General features: G+C 33.6%; 3 protein-coding genes across 3 annotated transcripts in view; all 3 read left to right on the top strand.

Moving 5' to 3' along the window:
* Positions 1-4,323: 4,323 nt before the first annotated feature.
* LOC135950837 (alpha-tocopherol transfer protein-like) lies at positions 4,324-5,512 on the top strand. The gene is made up of 4 exons (XM_065500363.1): positions 4,324-4,474; positions 4,549-4,643; positions 4,703-4,856; positions 4,917-5,512. The coding sequence occupies exons 1-4, from the start codon at positions 4,324-4,326 to the stop codon at positions 5,405-5,407; spliced, it is 891 nt and encodes a 296-aa protein (XP_065356435.1). The 3' UTR covers positions 5,408-5,512.
* A 4,605-nt stretch (positions 5,513-10,117) lies between these two features.
* On the top strand, positions 10,118-11,517 carry LOC135952471 (retinaldehyde-binding protein 1-like). The gene is made up of 4 exons (XM_065502419.1): positions 10,118-10,331; positions 10,589-10,683; positions 10,753-10,906; positions 10,973-11,517. Exons 1-4 carry the CDS (start codon positions 10,169-10,171, stop codon positions 11,458-11,460), a joined length of 900 nt encoding a protein of 299 aa, XP_065358491.1. The 5' UTR covers positions 10,118-10,168; the 3' UTR covers positions 11,461-11,517.
* A 4,145-nt stretch (positions 11,518-15,662) lies between these two features.
* LOC135951873 (alpha-tocopherol transfer protein-like) overlaps positions 15,663-16,781 on the top strand; it is a 23,135-nt gene continuing 22,016 nt past the window's right edge. The window contains exon 1 of the mRNA XM_065501618.1: positions 15,663-15,767. The gene's annotated coding sequence lies outside the window, so the exon portion shown is untranslated. The remainder of the gene's footprint in view (positions 15,768-16,781) is intronic.

Below are 16,781 nucleotides of genomic sequence, written 5' to 3'. Positions count from 1 at the left end.
CGAGCAAGGGGTTTGTACATTGATCTGTGCAATCTTTGTACATAAATTTGCTAATTGAGTGTTTTTTGCAAGGCACTCAATGGCGGTGATAGAAGCATTGTTTCTATCCGGTGTTAAGTCGCCCGTGTGGTCTAGGCCTATGCGGAAGTTGCCCACGATAAACTTAGACTCATCATTCCTAAGGAAGCATTTCCTGGTCGTTTTGGTGATCACCCAATTTAGCCAAATGTGGTTTTGACGTTATGTGAAAAAGCATTAGACTCTTAAAGCCCTTAAGGAGAATATTAATCAGGAATGCGAGAACTTGTCGCCCGAAGTTCTGGCAAGAGTGGAAAATGTCATAAAACAAGCCCGTATGGTCATCAACTCTGGTCGCGGCAACTTGGACGATATCATTTTCACAACTTGATGGAATAAATTCTAATGGATTAAATACACAAATTCCCAAACCTTGGATTCTGTTGAAAATTTTTTTAACGGTTTTAATGCAAAAGCAGAACAGTTGTAAAAATTTAATTTGATACTCAACTGGAATGTTAACATGTCTAATAAAATCAGTCTATTGACTCATTTTGCACATTCCAGCTTTACACAGTTTGGTAAAAGACCAGGCTTGCAAATTTTCAATCTGCTTGCCGGGCATTAAAGTCGCTGCACATACTTATTCTTAATATATTTAGGGTTCCTGAATGTAGGCTATCAGTTTTGGTATTGCACTGGACCTTTAAGGTTCTTAATTCGAACAGGGAGCAGACTTAGTGGCATGAGGTTATAGATCTAAACAGTCGAATGGGGAAACTGATGCGAAGAAAATATACCCCAATCTTTCAAACATAAATTTGCGGTAGAGTAAGTTCGGGTAATGTGGTATACCTATTTCTTATTTGACAATAATTTTTAGAATCTTAATTCGATTGGAACAGTTTTCAGCTGGTGTTTTACTACAAGTGTTAGGTTTACATCCATGAAAGTAAAAAAGTCTTTTAAGTTCAAGTTTCAGAGAAATTTGGGAAAAAGAGAAAACACCCATAAACAAGCCATTGAAAAAATTGGCGGGTAATGTGGTACACCATGTTCTTTTAATATTGTATACACACAGAAAACAGATTCGTGATAGCAACCGAATTTGTTGCCAATCGAATGATTCGGTATTACACATAGAATTTTTCGGTTCTATCAACTGAAAGTCAGTTGATAAAGAAGAATTTCAGTTCAAGAAACCAATCGTTGGTTATCCCTTCTAAAATTTTGTAGACACAACTGTAAAATTCGATCACTAAGGCAGAATCATTCGATTGGCAACAAATTCGGTTGCTATCACGAATCTGTTTTCTCTGTGTACATAGTATTTTAATTTGTAAATGAGTTGCGTTTTATTTAAATCATCTTTAATGGATGCGGTTAAAGTTGGCGGCTGACCAAGCATACCAGAAGCTCCTCAATACATTCTTCGCTTCGTAGGAGACATTGAATGACTGATGCGAAACAAATTTTTATTTGTTGTTTCTAATAGCTCAGATAGCGTTCTTAAAATCTTCCGCTGCCCATTTTCATACTTCACATTTCTTTGGCATATTATTTGCTTGAAATTCTTTAGCTATACCACATTAGCCGACCACGTGGTTTATTGAAATTATTATAAAATTAAACATATACACTAAATATACTATATTGTTACATATGTTCTTCAATAGCAAAATATTACCATTTGACTTTAAAATTAAATTAATAATGTTTAAAACACGTGAATGTAGAAAAAAATTAATTTTTAACAGATCACAAAAAAAGTCTACCATAAGATAATGCTGATTTTTTACAACTGACTATTAACATGACCTGCAAAAATTAAGTACACACACCCAATGTGAATTTTCTGAGATCATAAAACTCTTAAGCTTGGTACCGCTACTCCTATGCTCTTAGTTTTAGAGAAAAGCAGATATACCACATTACCCACCTATACCACATTACCCGAATTTACTCTATCTTCATATACACTACAGAGTGTTTAAAGATAGGGGTGCTGCTAAAAATGTGAAGGCTTCGTATGAAGTAAAGTTGAGAGTTCTCATTACATTACAACTTTGAACGATTATTTTCCCAACAGAGGTCTGGGGAGTCTCAATAACGAAACAGATAGGGAAGCCAATGCGGAAATATTTTATTGACATGTTAGTAAAAATGGAAAAAGATGACGCAAAGTCTATAAAAGCTTATGTCAAACATAACTATGTCCTTAACAATCTAAAAATATCTGATGGCTTCAAAGAGAATTAAGTCAGACCACCAGTTGTTGGCTTGGTGTTAATCCTCAAACAAAATATCGAATCTCAGGGTCCCCAATCTTGGCGGATAATCTCTAAAGCTGTCAAAGAAAGATATGTTTTAGGTGCGCCTTCTACACCTAATCAGAAGGAAATAGTCAGGCATTAAACACATGGAGTAATAAACCACTAATAATTTAACTTGTATGGTGGCCTGTAATAGAGGTACGAACCTATTCTATATACACGGAACGGATAAATAGAATAATGACGCTCTAAGTATTCAACCAGCTCGAATATATAAAGTACTGGAAATCGATCCTTTGCATCTCTATATCAAATCCTAGGATTCGATTTAGACTGAGACAAAATGATCAAATTCGATTACCTATCGGGAGAGATCATGGAGATCACCAAAAGTATTCTGTAAAGAGATAACTGTGAGTCTTTTAATAATAATAATAATAATAACTTACTTAAGCTATTAAAGAATTTACAAATAGTTAAAAGAAAGAAAACGAAACGAAAGTGGATTTTTTTGTTGGGAATTAGACATATATCCAGAATATATATCTAATTTGTGATGCAGCTTAGCATCATGAGACCGATATATTCAAGCGATATCACCATATTCATAGACAGTTAGGCTGCTATAAAGGCACTTGGCTATCGATCAAAAACCTAAAAGTTCTCAACGAGAAAAATGTATTGAACTTGTGCTAGATACCAGGTCACATTATTATTAGAGGTAATGTAACTGTGGATGAATTAATATGGTCTGGGCAGATACTGATAATGGTTCTAACGATATATGCCCCGGTCCTCACTTTGTGTACACGACGATGAGGAATAAATTGGGACTTGATGCAAACACATTTTGGAATAATTCTCCGAGATGTATACAGAGACGATATCCTTGTTGAAATCGGCAGAACATTGAAGACAAAATAAGTAATGAGCTAAACTGATTTGTAGCCTAAATTCGACCAGAAGAATTTTGCGCTTTGAGACATATGATTGCTATACTAACAAGCAAGAGAGCTATATCCGGCTGTGCCGAATCTTATATACCCTTCACCAAATTATGCTTCAAAATAAAAATTTTAAATATATTTAGGTAAACAAAATTTTTTTTCAAAAAAATTAAAATTTTTTTTTTGGAATTGTTTTTTTTAATATTTAGCGAAAAAAAACTATTGGTGAAAAAGAAGATTCGAGTTAAAAAATATTTTTCCGATTTTGACCCATGTAGGTCCAATTTACTATGGTCTTATATACGTCATTGCAAAGGTCTTTGAAATATCTATCTTTAGATATCCATATTGTCTATATTAATGATAGTAATCCAGATATAGGTAAAAAAATAGGTCAAAAATCGAGGTTGTCGTGTTTTCTTTCCTTATATCTCAGCCATTTATTGACCGATTTTCTCGATTTTAAATAGCAACCGAGCCGGAAGAGTTCCGGAGATATTGAAGTATGAATCGTGTATGTAAGTTATTTGGGGGCTTCGGAAAGTTGATTTGAACAGACAGACAGACAGACGAACATGGCTTAATCGACTCCACTATCTATAAGGATCCAGAATATATATACTTAATAGGGTTGGAAAATTATATTGTGGAAATTACAAACGAAATGACAAACTTATATATACCCTTCTCACGAAGGTGAAGGGTATACAAACTGGAATTTTATTAAGCACGGAATCAGAAGCACTATTAGGGGTCAATTCATTCTCTAAGTGATTAGAAAATGGCGTGAAATTGTCTATAGTTCTTGTTTTTTAGAAACAGCAAGTTAAAATCAAACACTTTTTGCTGGACATGTTGTAGTAATTAATAAACAAAATATATACAAATGGTAAGTAGTTCGTTTAGAATTATAATTTGCATTAAAATTTAACACATAATTTATGAATATTTCCTTGGATTTTCTGCAAATAAAAGTAATTGAAAATGCAATAATCATATTAGTTTATATAAAGAATTTCCACGGGACTCATGCCAAAAATCATTACAATTCTTAAAACGAAAACACATATATAAATTAAACTAAAATGTCTCCTGAATTAAAATGTGGTGATTTGTTACTAAAGTTAGATTTGACAGAACCCAGCGAAAGTGTACAGAATAAGGCTTTAGAGGAACTAAGAGAAAACCCACAAAATATTCAAAATGGTTTAAAAGAATTGCAAAGTCGTTTAGAAGGTGATTATAAAATTATAATAAATCAAAACTTAAATAATAAACAAATACATATATTGTTTTACACAAAATTCCAGCTGAAACAGATTTAAATATACCCAAGACAAATAAGGAGTGGTTGATGAAATTTCTGAGACCTTGTCATTTTTATCCAGAAAGTGCCAGAGATTTGGTAAGATTTATATTTATTCAGAACACAATATTTACTAATCCATTTATACCCACTTACAGATCAGACGTTACTATAATCTACGTCGCAAATATAACGAAATTACCAACTTCTTAATACCCAGTAAATTGAAAAATGTATTCGAGGCTAATTTGGTAACCATATTACCTCAACGAGATCAATATGGTCGTCGCATAGTAGTATCATTAGGTGGCAGTAAGTTTTCCCAATTATTTAAACAATTATCTTGATAATATTCTTATATAATAAATACAGAACAGTGGAACCATAAACTCATACCCATAGATGATGTCTTTAGCAGCAGTACTTTATGCTCTGAACTCCTTCAATTGGAACCGCAAACCCAAATAAATGGCATTGTCTATATAATGGATATGGTGGGTTTATCATTTTCTCAAGCTCTCCATTTTACACCCTATAAGGCCAAACGTCTTCTGGACCATATACAAAATAATATACCCCTAAGAGTTAAGGCACTGCATATTGTCAATCAACCAAGAATCTTTCAACCGATATTTGCTGCAGCTAAACCATTTTTCACCTCCAAATTTGCAAATCGTATAATTTTACATGGTTGCAATTATGAGTCCCTACATCGTTATATATCGCCCGAATGCCTGCCAGCATGTTATGGCGGCACAATGAATTCAGAATTGATGTATGGCAGGGAAACGTACGAATTGCTGTCTTACTATGAGAAATATTTTGAAAGTTTACAAATGTACGGTTTTAAAAAGGAAAGTTGAAATAATTTAATTATAAAATAATAAAATTAGGAGGATATAGAGTATAAAAAAGGTTAAATAAAATATACCCACTGCTTTGAGTGGGATCTAATTTTCGATTTTAAAGATTTGTTTTCTTTGAAAAGAAAAGTCGTTGGGATGAAGCTCATTTCTAACGCAATCAGAAATTGAATGCGCTAGAACTGAACTAGAACTGAACTAGGACTGAACTAGAACTGAACTAGAACTGAACTAGAACTGAACTAGAACTGAACTAGAACTGAACTAGAACTGAACTAGAACTGAACTAGAACTGAACTAGAACTGAACTAGAACTGAACTAGAACTGAACTAGAACTGAACTAGAACTGAACTAGAACTGAACTAGAACTGAACTAGAACTGAACTAGAACTGAACTAGAACTGAACTAGAACTGAACTAGAACTGAACTAGAACTGAACTAGAACTGAACTAGAACTGAACTAGAACTGAACTAGAACTGAACTAGAACTGAACTAGAACTGAACTAGAACTGAACTAGAACTGAACTAGAACTGAACTAGAACTGAACTAGAACTGAACTAGAACTGAACTAGAACTGAACTAGAACTGAACTAGAACTGAACTAGAACTGAACTAGAACTGAACTAGAACTGAACTAGAACTGAACTAGAACTGAACTAGAACTGAACTAGAACTGAACTAGAACTGAACTAGAACTGAACTAGAACTGAACTAGAACTGAACTAGAACTGAACTAGAACTGAACTAGAACTGAACTAGAACTGAACTAGAACTGAACTAGAACTGAACTAGAACTGAACTAGAACTGAACTAGAACTGAACTAGAACTGAACTAGAACTGAACTAGAACTGAACTAGAACTGAACTAGAACTGAACTAGAACTGAACTAGAACTGAACTAGAACTGAACTAGAACTGAACTAGAACTGAACTAGAACTGAACTAGAACTGAACTAGAACTGAACTAGAACTGAACTAGAACTGAACTAGAACTGAACTAGAACTGAACTAGAACTGAACTAGAACTGAACTAGAACTGAACTAGAACTGAACTAGAACTGAACTAGAACTGAACTAGAACTGAACTAGAACTGAACTAGAACTGAACTAGAACTGAACTAGAACTGAACTAGAACTGAACTAGAACTGAACTAGAACTGAACTAGAACTGAACTAGAACTGAACTAGAACTGAACTAGAACTGAACTAGAACTGAACTAGAACTGAACTAGAACTGAACTAGAACTGAACTAGAACTGAACTAGAACTGAACTAGAACTGAACTAGAACTGAACTAGAACTGAACTAGAACTGAACTAGAACTGAACTAGAACTGAACTAGAACTGAACTAGAACTGAACTAGAACTGAACTAGAACTGAACTAGAACTGAACTAGAACTGAACTAGAACTGAACTAGAACTGAACTAGAACTGAACTAGAACTGAACTAGAACTGAACTAGAACTGAACTAGAACTGAACTAGAACTGAACTAGAACTGAACTAGAACTGAACTAGAACTGAACTAGAACTGAACTAGAACTGAACTAGAACTGAACTAGAACTGAACTAGAACTGAACTAGAACTGAACTAGAACTGAACTAGAACTGAACTAGAACTGAACTAGAACTGAACTAGAACTGAACTAGAACTGAACTAGAACTGAACTAGAACTGAACTAGAACTAGAACTGAACTAGAACTGAACTAGAACTTTTTTTTTTTTTTTTTTTTTTTTTTTTTTTTTTTTTTATTTTTATTTAAGAAAAATTGTTTGAAGTTACATAATATATAACAAAGTACAATATATAACAAAATATAGTAAAATATTGTGTAACAAAAAAATATATATATGTATGTATCTGCATTCGGCCTCCATCATCCAAGCAGTGTTGTATTTCCATATTTATGTAGTTGAAAGGAGATCTTGCATCAGTTTTAATTGGTGTTTTTGTTATACAATTTTATTGTATGTATATTATTCATTTTATTTCTCGTTGTATATTTTTATTAAAAATTATTATACCCCGCAAAGCTATTCAGCTTGTCTGCAGGAAATTACTGAACTGAACTAGAACTGAACTAGAACTGAACTAGAACTGAACTAGAACTGAACTAGAACTGAACTAGAACTGAACTAGAACTGAACTAGAACTGAACTAGAACTGAACTAGAACTGAACTAGAACTGAACTAGAACTGAACTAGAACTGAACTAGAACTGAACTAGAACTGAACTAGAACTGAACTAGAACTGAACTAGAACTGAACTAGAACTGAACTAGAACTGAACTAGAACTGAACTAGAACTGAACTAGAACTGAACTAGAACTGAACTAGAACTGAACTAGAACTGAACTAGAACTGAACTAGAACTGAACTAGAACTGAACTAGAACTGAACTAGAACTGAACTAGAACTGAACTAGAACTGAACTAGAACTGAACTAGAACTGAACTAGAACTGAACTAGAACTAGAACTGAACTAGAACTGAACTAGAACTGAACTAGAACTGAACTAGAACTGAACTAGAACTGAACTAGAACTGAACTGAACTAGAACTGAACTAGAACTGAACTAGAACTGAACTAGAACTGAACTAGAACTGAACTAGAACTGAACTAGAACTGAACTAGAACTGAACTAGAACTGAACTAGAACTGAACTAGAACTGAACTAGAACTGAACTAGAACTGAACTAGAACTGAACTACAATTAAACTAGAACTGAACTAGAACTGAACTAGAACTGAACTAGAACTGAACTAGAACTGAACTAGAACTAGAACTGAACTAGAACTGAACTAGAACTGAACTAGAACTGAACTAGAACTGAACTAGAACTGAACTAGAACTAGAACTGAACTAGAACTGAACTAGAACTGAACTAGAACTGAACTAGAACTGAACTAGAACTGAACTAGAACTGAACTAGAACTGAACTAGAACTGAACTAGAACTGAACTAGAACTGAACTAGAACTGAACTAGAACTGAACTAGAACTGAACTAAAACTGAACTAGAACTGAACTAGAACTGAACTAAAACTGAACTAGAACTGAACTAGAACTGAACTAGAACTGAACTAGAACTGAACTAGAACTGAACTAGAACTGAACTAGAACTGAACTAGAACTGAACTAGAACTGAACTAGAACTGAACTAGAACTGAACTAGAACTGAACTAGAACTGAACTAGAACTGAACTAGAACTGAACTAGAACTGAACTAGAACTGAACTAGAACTGAACTAGAACTGAACTAGAACTGAACTAGAACTGAACTAGAACTGAACTAGAACTGAACTAGAACTGAACTAGAACTGAACTAGAACTGAACTAGAACTGAACTAGAACTGAACTAGAACTGAACTAGAACTGAACTAGAACTGAACTAGAACTGAACTAGAACTGAACTAGAACTGAACTAGAACTGAACTAGAACTGAACTAGAACTGAACTAGAACTGAACTAGAACTGAACTAGAACTGAACTAGAACTGAACTAGAACTGAACTAGAACTGAACTAGAACTGAACTAGAACTGAACTAGAACTGAACTAGAACTGAACTAGAACTGAACTAGAACTGAACTGAACTAGAACTAGAACTGAACTAGAACTGAACTAGAACTGAACTAGAACTGAACTAGAACTGAACTAGAACTGAACTAGAACTGAACTAGAACTGAACTAGAACTGAACTAGAACTGAACTAGAACTGAACTAGAACTGAACTAGAACTGAACTAGAACTGAACTAGAACTGAACTAGAACTGAACTAGAACTGAACTAGAACTGAACTAGAACTGAACTAGAACTGAACTAGAACTGAACTAGAACTGTACTAGAACTGAACTAGAACTGAACTAGAACTGAACTAGAACTGAACTAGAACTGAACTGAACTAGAACTGAACTAGAACTGAACTGAACTAGAACTGAACTAGAACTGAACTAGAACTGAACTAGAACTGAACTAGAACTGAACTAGAACTGAACTAGAACTGAACTAGAACTGAACTAGAACTGAACTAGAACTGAACTAGAACTGAACTAGAACTGAACTAGAACTGAACAAGAACTGAACAAGAACTGAACAAGAACTGAACAAGAACTGAACTAGAACTGAACTAGAACTGAACTAGAACTGAACTAGAACTGAACTAGAACTGAACTAGAACTGAACTAGAACTGAACTAGAACTGAACTAGAACTGAACTAAACTGAACTAGAACTGAACTGAACTAGAACTGAACTAGAACTGAACTAGAACTGAACTAGAACTGAACTAGAACTGAACTAGAACTGAACTAGAACTGAACTAGAACTGAACTAGAACTGAACTAGAACTGAACTAGAACTGAACTAGAACTGAACTAGAACTGAACAAGAACTAGAACTGAACTAGAACTGAACTAGAACTGAACTAGAACTGAACTAGAACTGAACTAGAACTGAACTACAATTAAACTAGAACTGGAATCTTTAAACAATTAATTCTTTCAAAACATTGCCCTTAATTTAAAATTAAGTTTCTTATACACAAATATAAGAAAGTGTTCTTCTTTGTTTCTATATATTTAATGACCTTAGTAATATACATATTCCATATTATTTAATAATTTATTGAATTCTAATTAAGTTCTTTACGCAAAATAAATAACAAATGCTGCCGCTAAATTAGTACTAGTACTTTAATGACATTTAAGACTGGCGGTACAAATTTCTAAATAAATAATTTCGACTAATATAATTTTGAATGTGTTTAAGAATGTCTCCTGAAATAAAATGTGATGATTTGATATTGAAATTTGATTTGGGAGAACCCAGTAAATATGCCAAAGAGAAAGCGAAAGACGAACTAAGAGAAACCTCTGAAAATATTGAGCAAGGCTTGAAGGCCTTGAAAGCACTTTTAAAAGGTTGGCAATGAGAATTTTTTTGATTAAAATAATTTGAAACTATAAATAAATTGAACTAATTAGTAGTTTATTTTCTAGTCGATTTTCTAAAATAAGCATTCATTAGACAAATAATGTTTTTATTGGTTCGAATTTATTTTCTGCAAAATCATCACCTAATGGAAGGAAATAAATTCGGATAACGAAGCAAAACTCCGGTTTAGGCATAACCATCTTTGGGCTCTTAATAAAATTAATTCTATATAATTTTTTTTTAGATGACCCTAAACTAATTCTACCTCTTGAGGATAAGGAATGGCTGCAAATCTTTTTAAGACGTTGTAAATATTATCCTGAAAGTGCCTATAAATTGGTAAATTTTCTTAATTAATACAAATTAACCATATAATACAAAGTTTATTAAAATTATATTTCTTTACAGATCAACCGCTATTTTAATTTTCGCCAAAAATATTCAGAAGTAAAGGAACTGCTGAACCCCGGAAAACTCAAGCATGTATTTGATCACAATCAAGTGTCCATAATGCCCCAAAGAGATCAATTTGGCAGACGTATAATAACCATGATAGCAGGCGGTAAGTTAAGTAATTTTATAATAAAACTAATAATTTTTTTCTTTATAATTTTTCTTTTCTCTCCAGAAAAATGGAATCACAAACTTGTACATAGAGACGATTGCTTTCGTGCCGCTGTATTATGTTGCGAAGCCTTACAATTGGAACCGGAGTCCCAAATAAATGGCATTGTTTTAATTTTGGATTGCAAGGGCACCACTATCGGACAATCGTTAGAAATGACCCCAGCCTTTATGAAACGTCTGGTCGATTATGTACAATACGCTATACCGCTAAGAATTAAAGGATTTCATTTTATTAACACGCCCAGTCTTTGTAAGCCACTGTTTAAAGTGGCTAAACAATTTCTAACACCCAATTCACACAGTCGTTTGATAGTACATGATTCCAACTTGAAGTCTTTGCAACGCTATATAGCTCCAGAATGTTTGCCAATTAGTTATGGTGGTACGCTGAATTGCGAAATAGCCTATGGCCGGCAGACCTATGAATTGTTAATGCATTTTGAGGAGTTTTTTGAGAAGTGTCAAAAGTATGGTTATGTTCAGGGGTAAAATAATGAAATAAGAAATAAAGAAAATTGATTTATTAATATTAGGATAACAAGATAATTCGTTTTATTATTACACATTTAAATTTTACTAATTTTTAAAAATCAACAGAATTAACTTAGAAAGTTCTGAGATTCTGAACTAGAACAGAACTTGAACTAGAACGAAACTAGAACATAACTAGAACAGAACTAGAACAGAACTAGAACAGAACTAGAACAGAACTAGAACAGAACTAGAACAGAACTAGAACAGAACTAGAACAGAACTAGAACAGAACTAGAACAGAACTAGAACAGAACTAGAACAGAACTAGAACAGAACTAGAACAGAACTAGAACAGAACTAGAACAGAACTAGAACAGAACTAGAACAGAACTAGAACAGAACTAGAACAGAACTAGAACAGAACTAGAACAGAACTAGAACAGAACTAGAACAGAACTAGAACAGAACTAGAACAGAACTAGAACAGAACTAGAACAGAACTAGAACAGAACTAGAACAGAACTAGAACAGAACTAGAACAGAACTAGAACAGAACTAGAACAGAACTAGAACAGAACTAGAACAGAACTAGAACAGAACTAGAACAGAACTAGAACAGAACTAGAACAGAACTAGAACAGAACTAGAACAGAACTAGAACAGAACTAGAACAGAACTAGAACAGAACTAGAACAGAACTAGAACAGAACTAGAACAGAACTAGAACAGAACTAGAACAGAACTAGAACAGAACTAGAACAGAACTAGAACAGAACTAGAACAGAACTAGAACAGAACTAGAACAGAACTAGAACAGAACTAGAACAGAACTAGAACAGAACTAGAACAGAACTAGAACAGAACTAGAACAGAACTAGAACAGAACTAGAACAGAACTAGAACAGAACTAGAACAGAACTAGAACAGAACTAGAACAGAACTAGAACAGAACTAGAACAGAACTAGAACAGAACTAGAACAGAACTAGAACAGAACTAGAACAGAACTAGAACAGAACTAGAACAGAACTAGAACAGAACTAGAACAAAACTAGAACAGAACTAGAACAGAACTAGAACAGAACTAGAACAGAACTAGAACAGAACTAGAACAGAACTAGAACAGAACTAGAACAGAACTAGAACAGAACTAGAACAGAACTAGAACAGAACTAGAACAGAACTAGAACAGAACTAGAACAGAACTAGAACAGAACTAGAACAGAACTAGAACAGAACTAGAACAGAACTAGAACAGAACTAGAACAGAACTAGAACAGAACTAGAACAGAACTAGAACAGAACTAGAACAGAACTAGAACAGAACTAGAACAGAACTAGAACAGAACTAGAACAGAACTAGAACAGAACTAGAACAGAACTAGAACAGAACTAGAACAGAACTAGAACAGAACTAGAACAGAACTAGAACAGAACTAGAACAGAACTAGAACAGAACTAGAACAGAACTAGAACAGAACTAGAACAGAACTAGAACAGAACTAGAACAGAACTAGAACAGAACTAGAACAGAACTAGAACAGAACTAGAACAGAACTAGAACAGAACTAGAACAGAACTAGAACAGAACTAGAACAGAACAGAACTAGAACAGAACTAGAACAGAACTAGAACAGAACTAGAACAGAACTAGAACAGAACTAGAACAGAACTAGAACAGAACTAGAACAGAACTAGAACAGAACTAGAACAGAACTAGAACAGAACTAGAACAGAACTAGAACAGAACTAGAACAGAACTAGAACAGAACTAGAACAGAACTAGAACAGAACTAGAACAGAACTAGAACAGAACTAGAACAGAACTAGAACAGAACTAGAACAGAACTAGAACAGAACTAGAACAGAACTAGAACAGAACTAGAACAGAACTAGAACAGAACTAGAACAGAACTAGAACAGAACTAGAACAGAACTAGAACAGAACTAGAACAGAACTAGAACAGAACTAGAACAGAACTAGAACAGAACTAGAACAGAACTAGAACAGAACTAGAACAGAACTAGAACAGAACTAGAACAGAACTAGAACAGAACTAGAACAGAACTAGAACAGAACTAGAACAGAACTAGAACAGAACTAGAACAGAACTAGAACAGAACTAGAACAGAACTAGAACAGAACTAGAACAGAACTAGAACAGAACTAGAACAGAACTAGAACAGAACTAGAACAGAACTAGAACAGAACTAGAACAGAACTAGAACAGAACTAGAACAGAACTAGAACAGAACTAGAACAGAACTAGAACAGAACTAGAACAGAACTAGAACAGAACTAGAACAGAACTAGAACAGAACTAGAACTAGAACAGAACTAGAACAGAACTAGAACAGAACTAGAACAGAACTAGAACAGAACTAGAACAGAACTAGAACAGAACTAGAACTAGAACAGAACTAGAACAGAACTAGAACAGAACTAGAACAGAACTAGAACAGAACTAGAACAGAACTAGAACAGAACTAGAACAGAACTAGAACAGAACTAGAACAGAACTAGAACAGAACTAGAACAGAACTAGAACAGAACTAGAACAGAACTAGAACAGAACTAGAACAGAACTAGAACTAGAACAGAACTAGAACAGAACAGAACAGAACAGAACTAGAACTAGAACTAGAACAGAACTAGAACAGAACTAGAACAGAACTAGAACAGAACTAGAACAGAACTAGAACAGAACTAGAACAGAACTAGAACAGAACTAGAACAGAACTAGAACAGAACTAGAACAGAACTAGAACAGAACTAGAACAGAACTAGAACAGAACTAGAACAGAACTAGAACAGAACTAGAACAGAACTAGAACAGAACTAGAACAGAACTAGAACAGAACTAGAACAGAACTAGAACAGAACTAGAACAGAACTAGAACAGAACTAGAACAGAACTAGAACAGAACTAGAACAGAACTAGAACAGAACTAGAACAGAACTAGAACAGAACTAGAACAGAACTAGAACAGAACTAGAACAGAACTAGAACAGAACTAGAACAGAACTAGAACAGAACTAGAACAGAACTAGAACAGAACTAGAACTAGAACAGAACTAGAACAGAACTAGAACAGAACTAGAACAGAACTAGAACAGAACTAGAACAGAACTAGAACAGAACTAGAACAGAACTAGAACAGAACTAGAACAGAACTAGAACAGAACTAGAACAGAACTAGAACAGAACTAGAACAGAACTAGAACAGAACTAGAACAGAACTAGAACAGAACTAGAACAGAACTAGAACAGAACTAGAACAGAACTAGAACAGAACTAGAACAGAACTAGAACAGAACTAGAACAGAACTAGAACAGAACTAGAACAGAACTAGAACAGAACTAGAACAGAACTAGAACAGAACTAGAACAGAACTAGAACAGAACTAGAACAGAACTAGAACAGAACTAGAACAGAACTAGAACAGAACTAGAACAGAACTAGAACAGAACTAGAACAGAACTAGAACAGAACTAGAACAGAACTAGAACAGAACTAGAACAGAACTAGAACAGAACTAGAACAGAACTAGAACAGAACTAGAACAGAACTAGAACAGAACTAGAACAGAACTAGAACAGAACTAGAACAGAACTAGAACAGAACTAGAACAGAACTAGAACAGAACTAGAACAGAACTAGAACAGAACTAGAACAGAACTAGAACAGAACTAGAACAGAACTAGAACAGAACTAGAACAGAACTAGAACAGAACTAGAACAGAACTAGAACAGAACTAGAACAGAACTAGAACAGAACTAGAACAGAACTAGAACAGAACTAGAACAAAACTAGAACAGAACTAGAACAGAACTAGAACAGAACTAGAACAGAACTAGAACAGAACTAGAACAGAACTAGAACAGAACTAGAACAGAACTAGAACAGAACTAGAACAGAACTAGAACAGAAATAGAACAGAACTAGAACAGAACTAGAACAGAATCAAATCCTTAAAAATATGCATTAACACGAAATTACTTTATCTCCCAACTCACAAAGAAACACCTTTAACACAACCTCCTCAGCTAAAAAAAAAACTAATTTTAAAATATCAAATACAAAGAGTAAATATAAACAAACCACAAATAAAAATTCTCTTTTTAAGCAGAGATAGAGAGAGTGTAAATATTATTTCATGTAATTTTGCATATCATGTTCAATGTGCACATTTATTTTTTCTTTATTACTTTTTAGTTTATATTTACAATTCTTACCATTTACAGCTGAATCAGAAAGTAAAACAAAGATTTAATTGTACGGAAAAAAGGTCGATATTAAAAGCATTTAACAAAAAACAAGTAAGTTAATAAATTATAATATGTAATTATAATTCTTAGAAAATTGTTTGAAAGCTCAAGAAGTAAATTGAATAATTTTTACAATTCCATGTAAAATCATTATTATCGGCTTATTTACATGACATCATACGAGTTTAACTATAGATTTCTAAATAATTAACAATTTCGAATTAAACGCATTTACATGCACATGACTTAGGATACGTTGATAATGATGATGATGGCGTAAAGATTTGAAACGCTATGAATAATATATTAAATATAAACTATTTTAGAAAAATGAGTTGATTTTAAATGTTAAAACTTTCAATGATTTTTTATTTAATTTTTGATTTCATTGCAATAGGGAGAAGACCAATTTTAATAAAATTCTTTAACAAAAAAAGGTCACCGTCACTTTTGAATTTAATTTACAGTGGTTACTTAGTGAAAAAAGTTACAAAAAAAATTATAGAATTTAACGTAAGTAGGTACAAATAATTTCCAAAAACTATTAAATTGAAAAAAATAAAAAACTTTATTAAAAATCTTAAACATTTTAAAAATCAGTGAAATCAAATATTCGCAAATATGACTGATTAATTATTCGAAGACTGGTCGATAAGTTCATGACTTTTTGAATAAAACTCATGATTTTGGATAAAAAATGTGCTCCGAAGTTTCTCGAATTTTTTTTTTTCGATTTGTCAAGTTCATCAAAATAGTTATTTGTTTGTGAGATGATTTCATCGTTGGAGTCAAATCTCTTACCGCCGGCCATTTCTTCATGGATTTTTGCCATGGAAAACGGTCGCCATGGCTTTATTGGCAGACAAACCCACCTTGACCTTCAATGGCGCCGTTTCACTCCGAGAAACCCACTGTTTTGACATCTGTTTGGTCTCTGGTGTGTTGTGATGGATTCACATTTCGTCAACGGTTACGAAACGAGGAAAAAACTCGTCAATATTGGAGTTCAACAACGTCAAATACTTTAGCGATGCTGTCATAGGATTGTGTGTTCGGCCGATCGGC

This window comes from Calliphora vicina, chromosome 2 (genome assembly GCF_958450345.1).
Source record: "Calliphora vicina chromosome 2, idCalVici1.1, whole genome shotgun sequence".
Classification (NCBI taxonomy): Eukaryota; Metazoa; Arthropoda; class Insecta; order Diptera; family Calliphoridae; genus Calliphora; species Calliphora vicina.
The sequence above is the reverse complement of the archived record's forward strand: the minus strand, read 5'-3'. Positions and strand labels throughout refer to the sequence as shown.

Excerpts from the sequence above, each read along its gene's own strand:
- LOC135952471 (XM_065502419.1), top strand. The coding sequence starts at position 10,169 with ATGTGTTTAAGAATGTCTCCTGAAATAAAATGTGATGATTTGATATTG. Across the intron at positions 10,684-10,752 it reads CTGAAAGTGCCTATAAATTG|ATCAACCGCTATTTTAATTT; the intron begins GTAAATTTTCTT and ends ATTTCTTTACAG. Across the intron at positions 10,907-10,972 it reads AATAACCATGATAGCAGGCG|AAAAATGGAATCACAAACTT; the intron begins GTAAGTTAAGTA and ends TTTTCTCTCCAG.
- LOC135950837 (XM_065500363.1), top strand. The coding sequence starts at position 4,324 with ATGTCTCCTGAATTAAAATGTGGTGATTTGTTACTAAAGTTAGATTTG. Across the intron at positions 4,644-4,702 it reads CAGAAAGTGCCAGAGATTTG|ATCAGACGTTACTATAATCT; the intron begins GTAAGATTTATA and ends ACCCACTTACAG. Across the intron at positions 4,857-4,916 it reads AGTAGTATCATTAGGTGGCA|AACAGTGGAACCATAAACTC; the intron begins GTAAGTTTTCCC and ends TAATAAATACAG.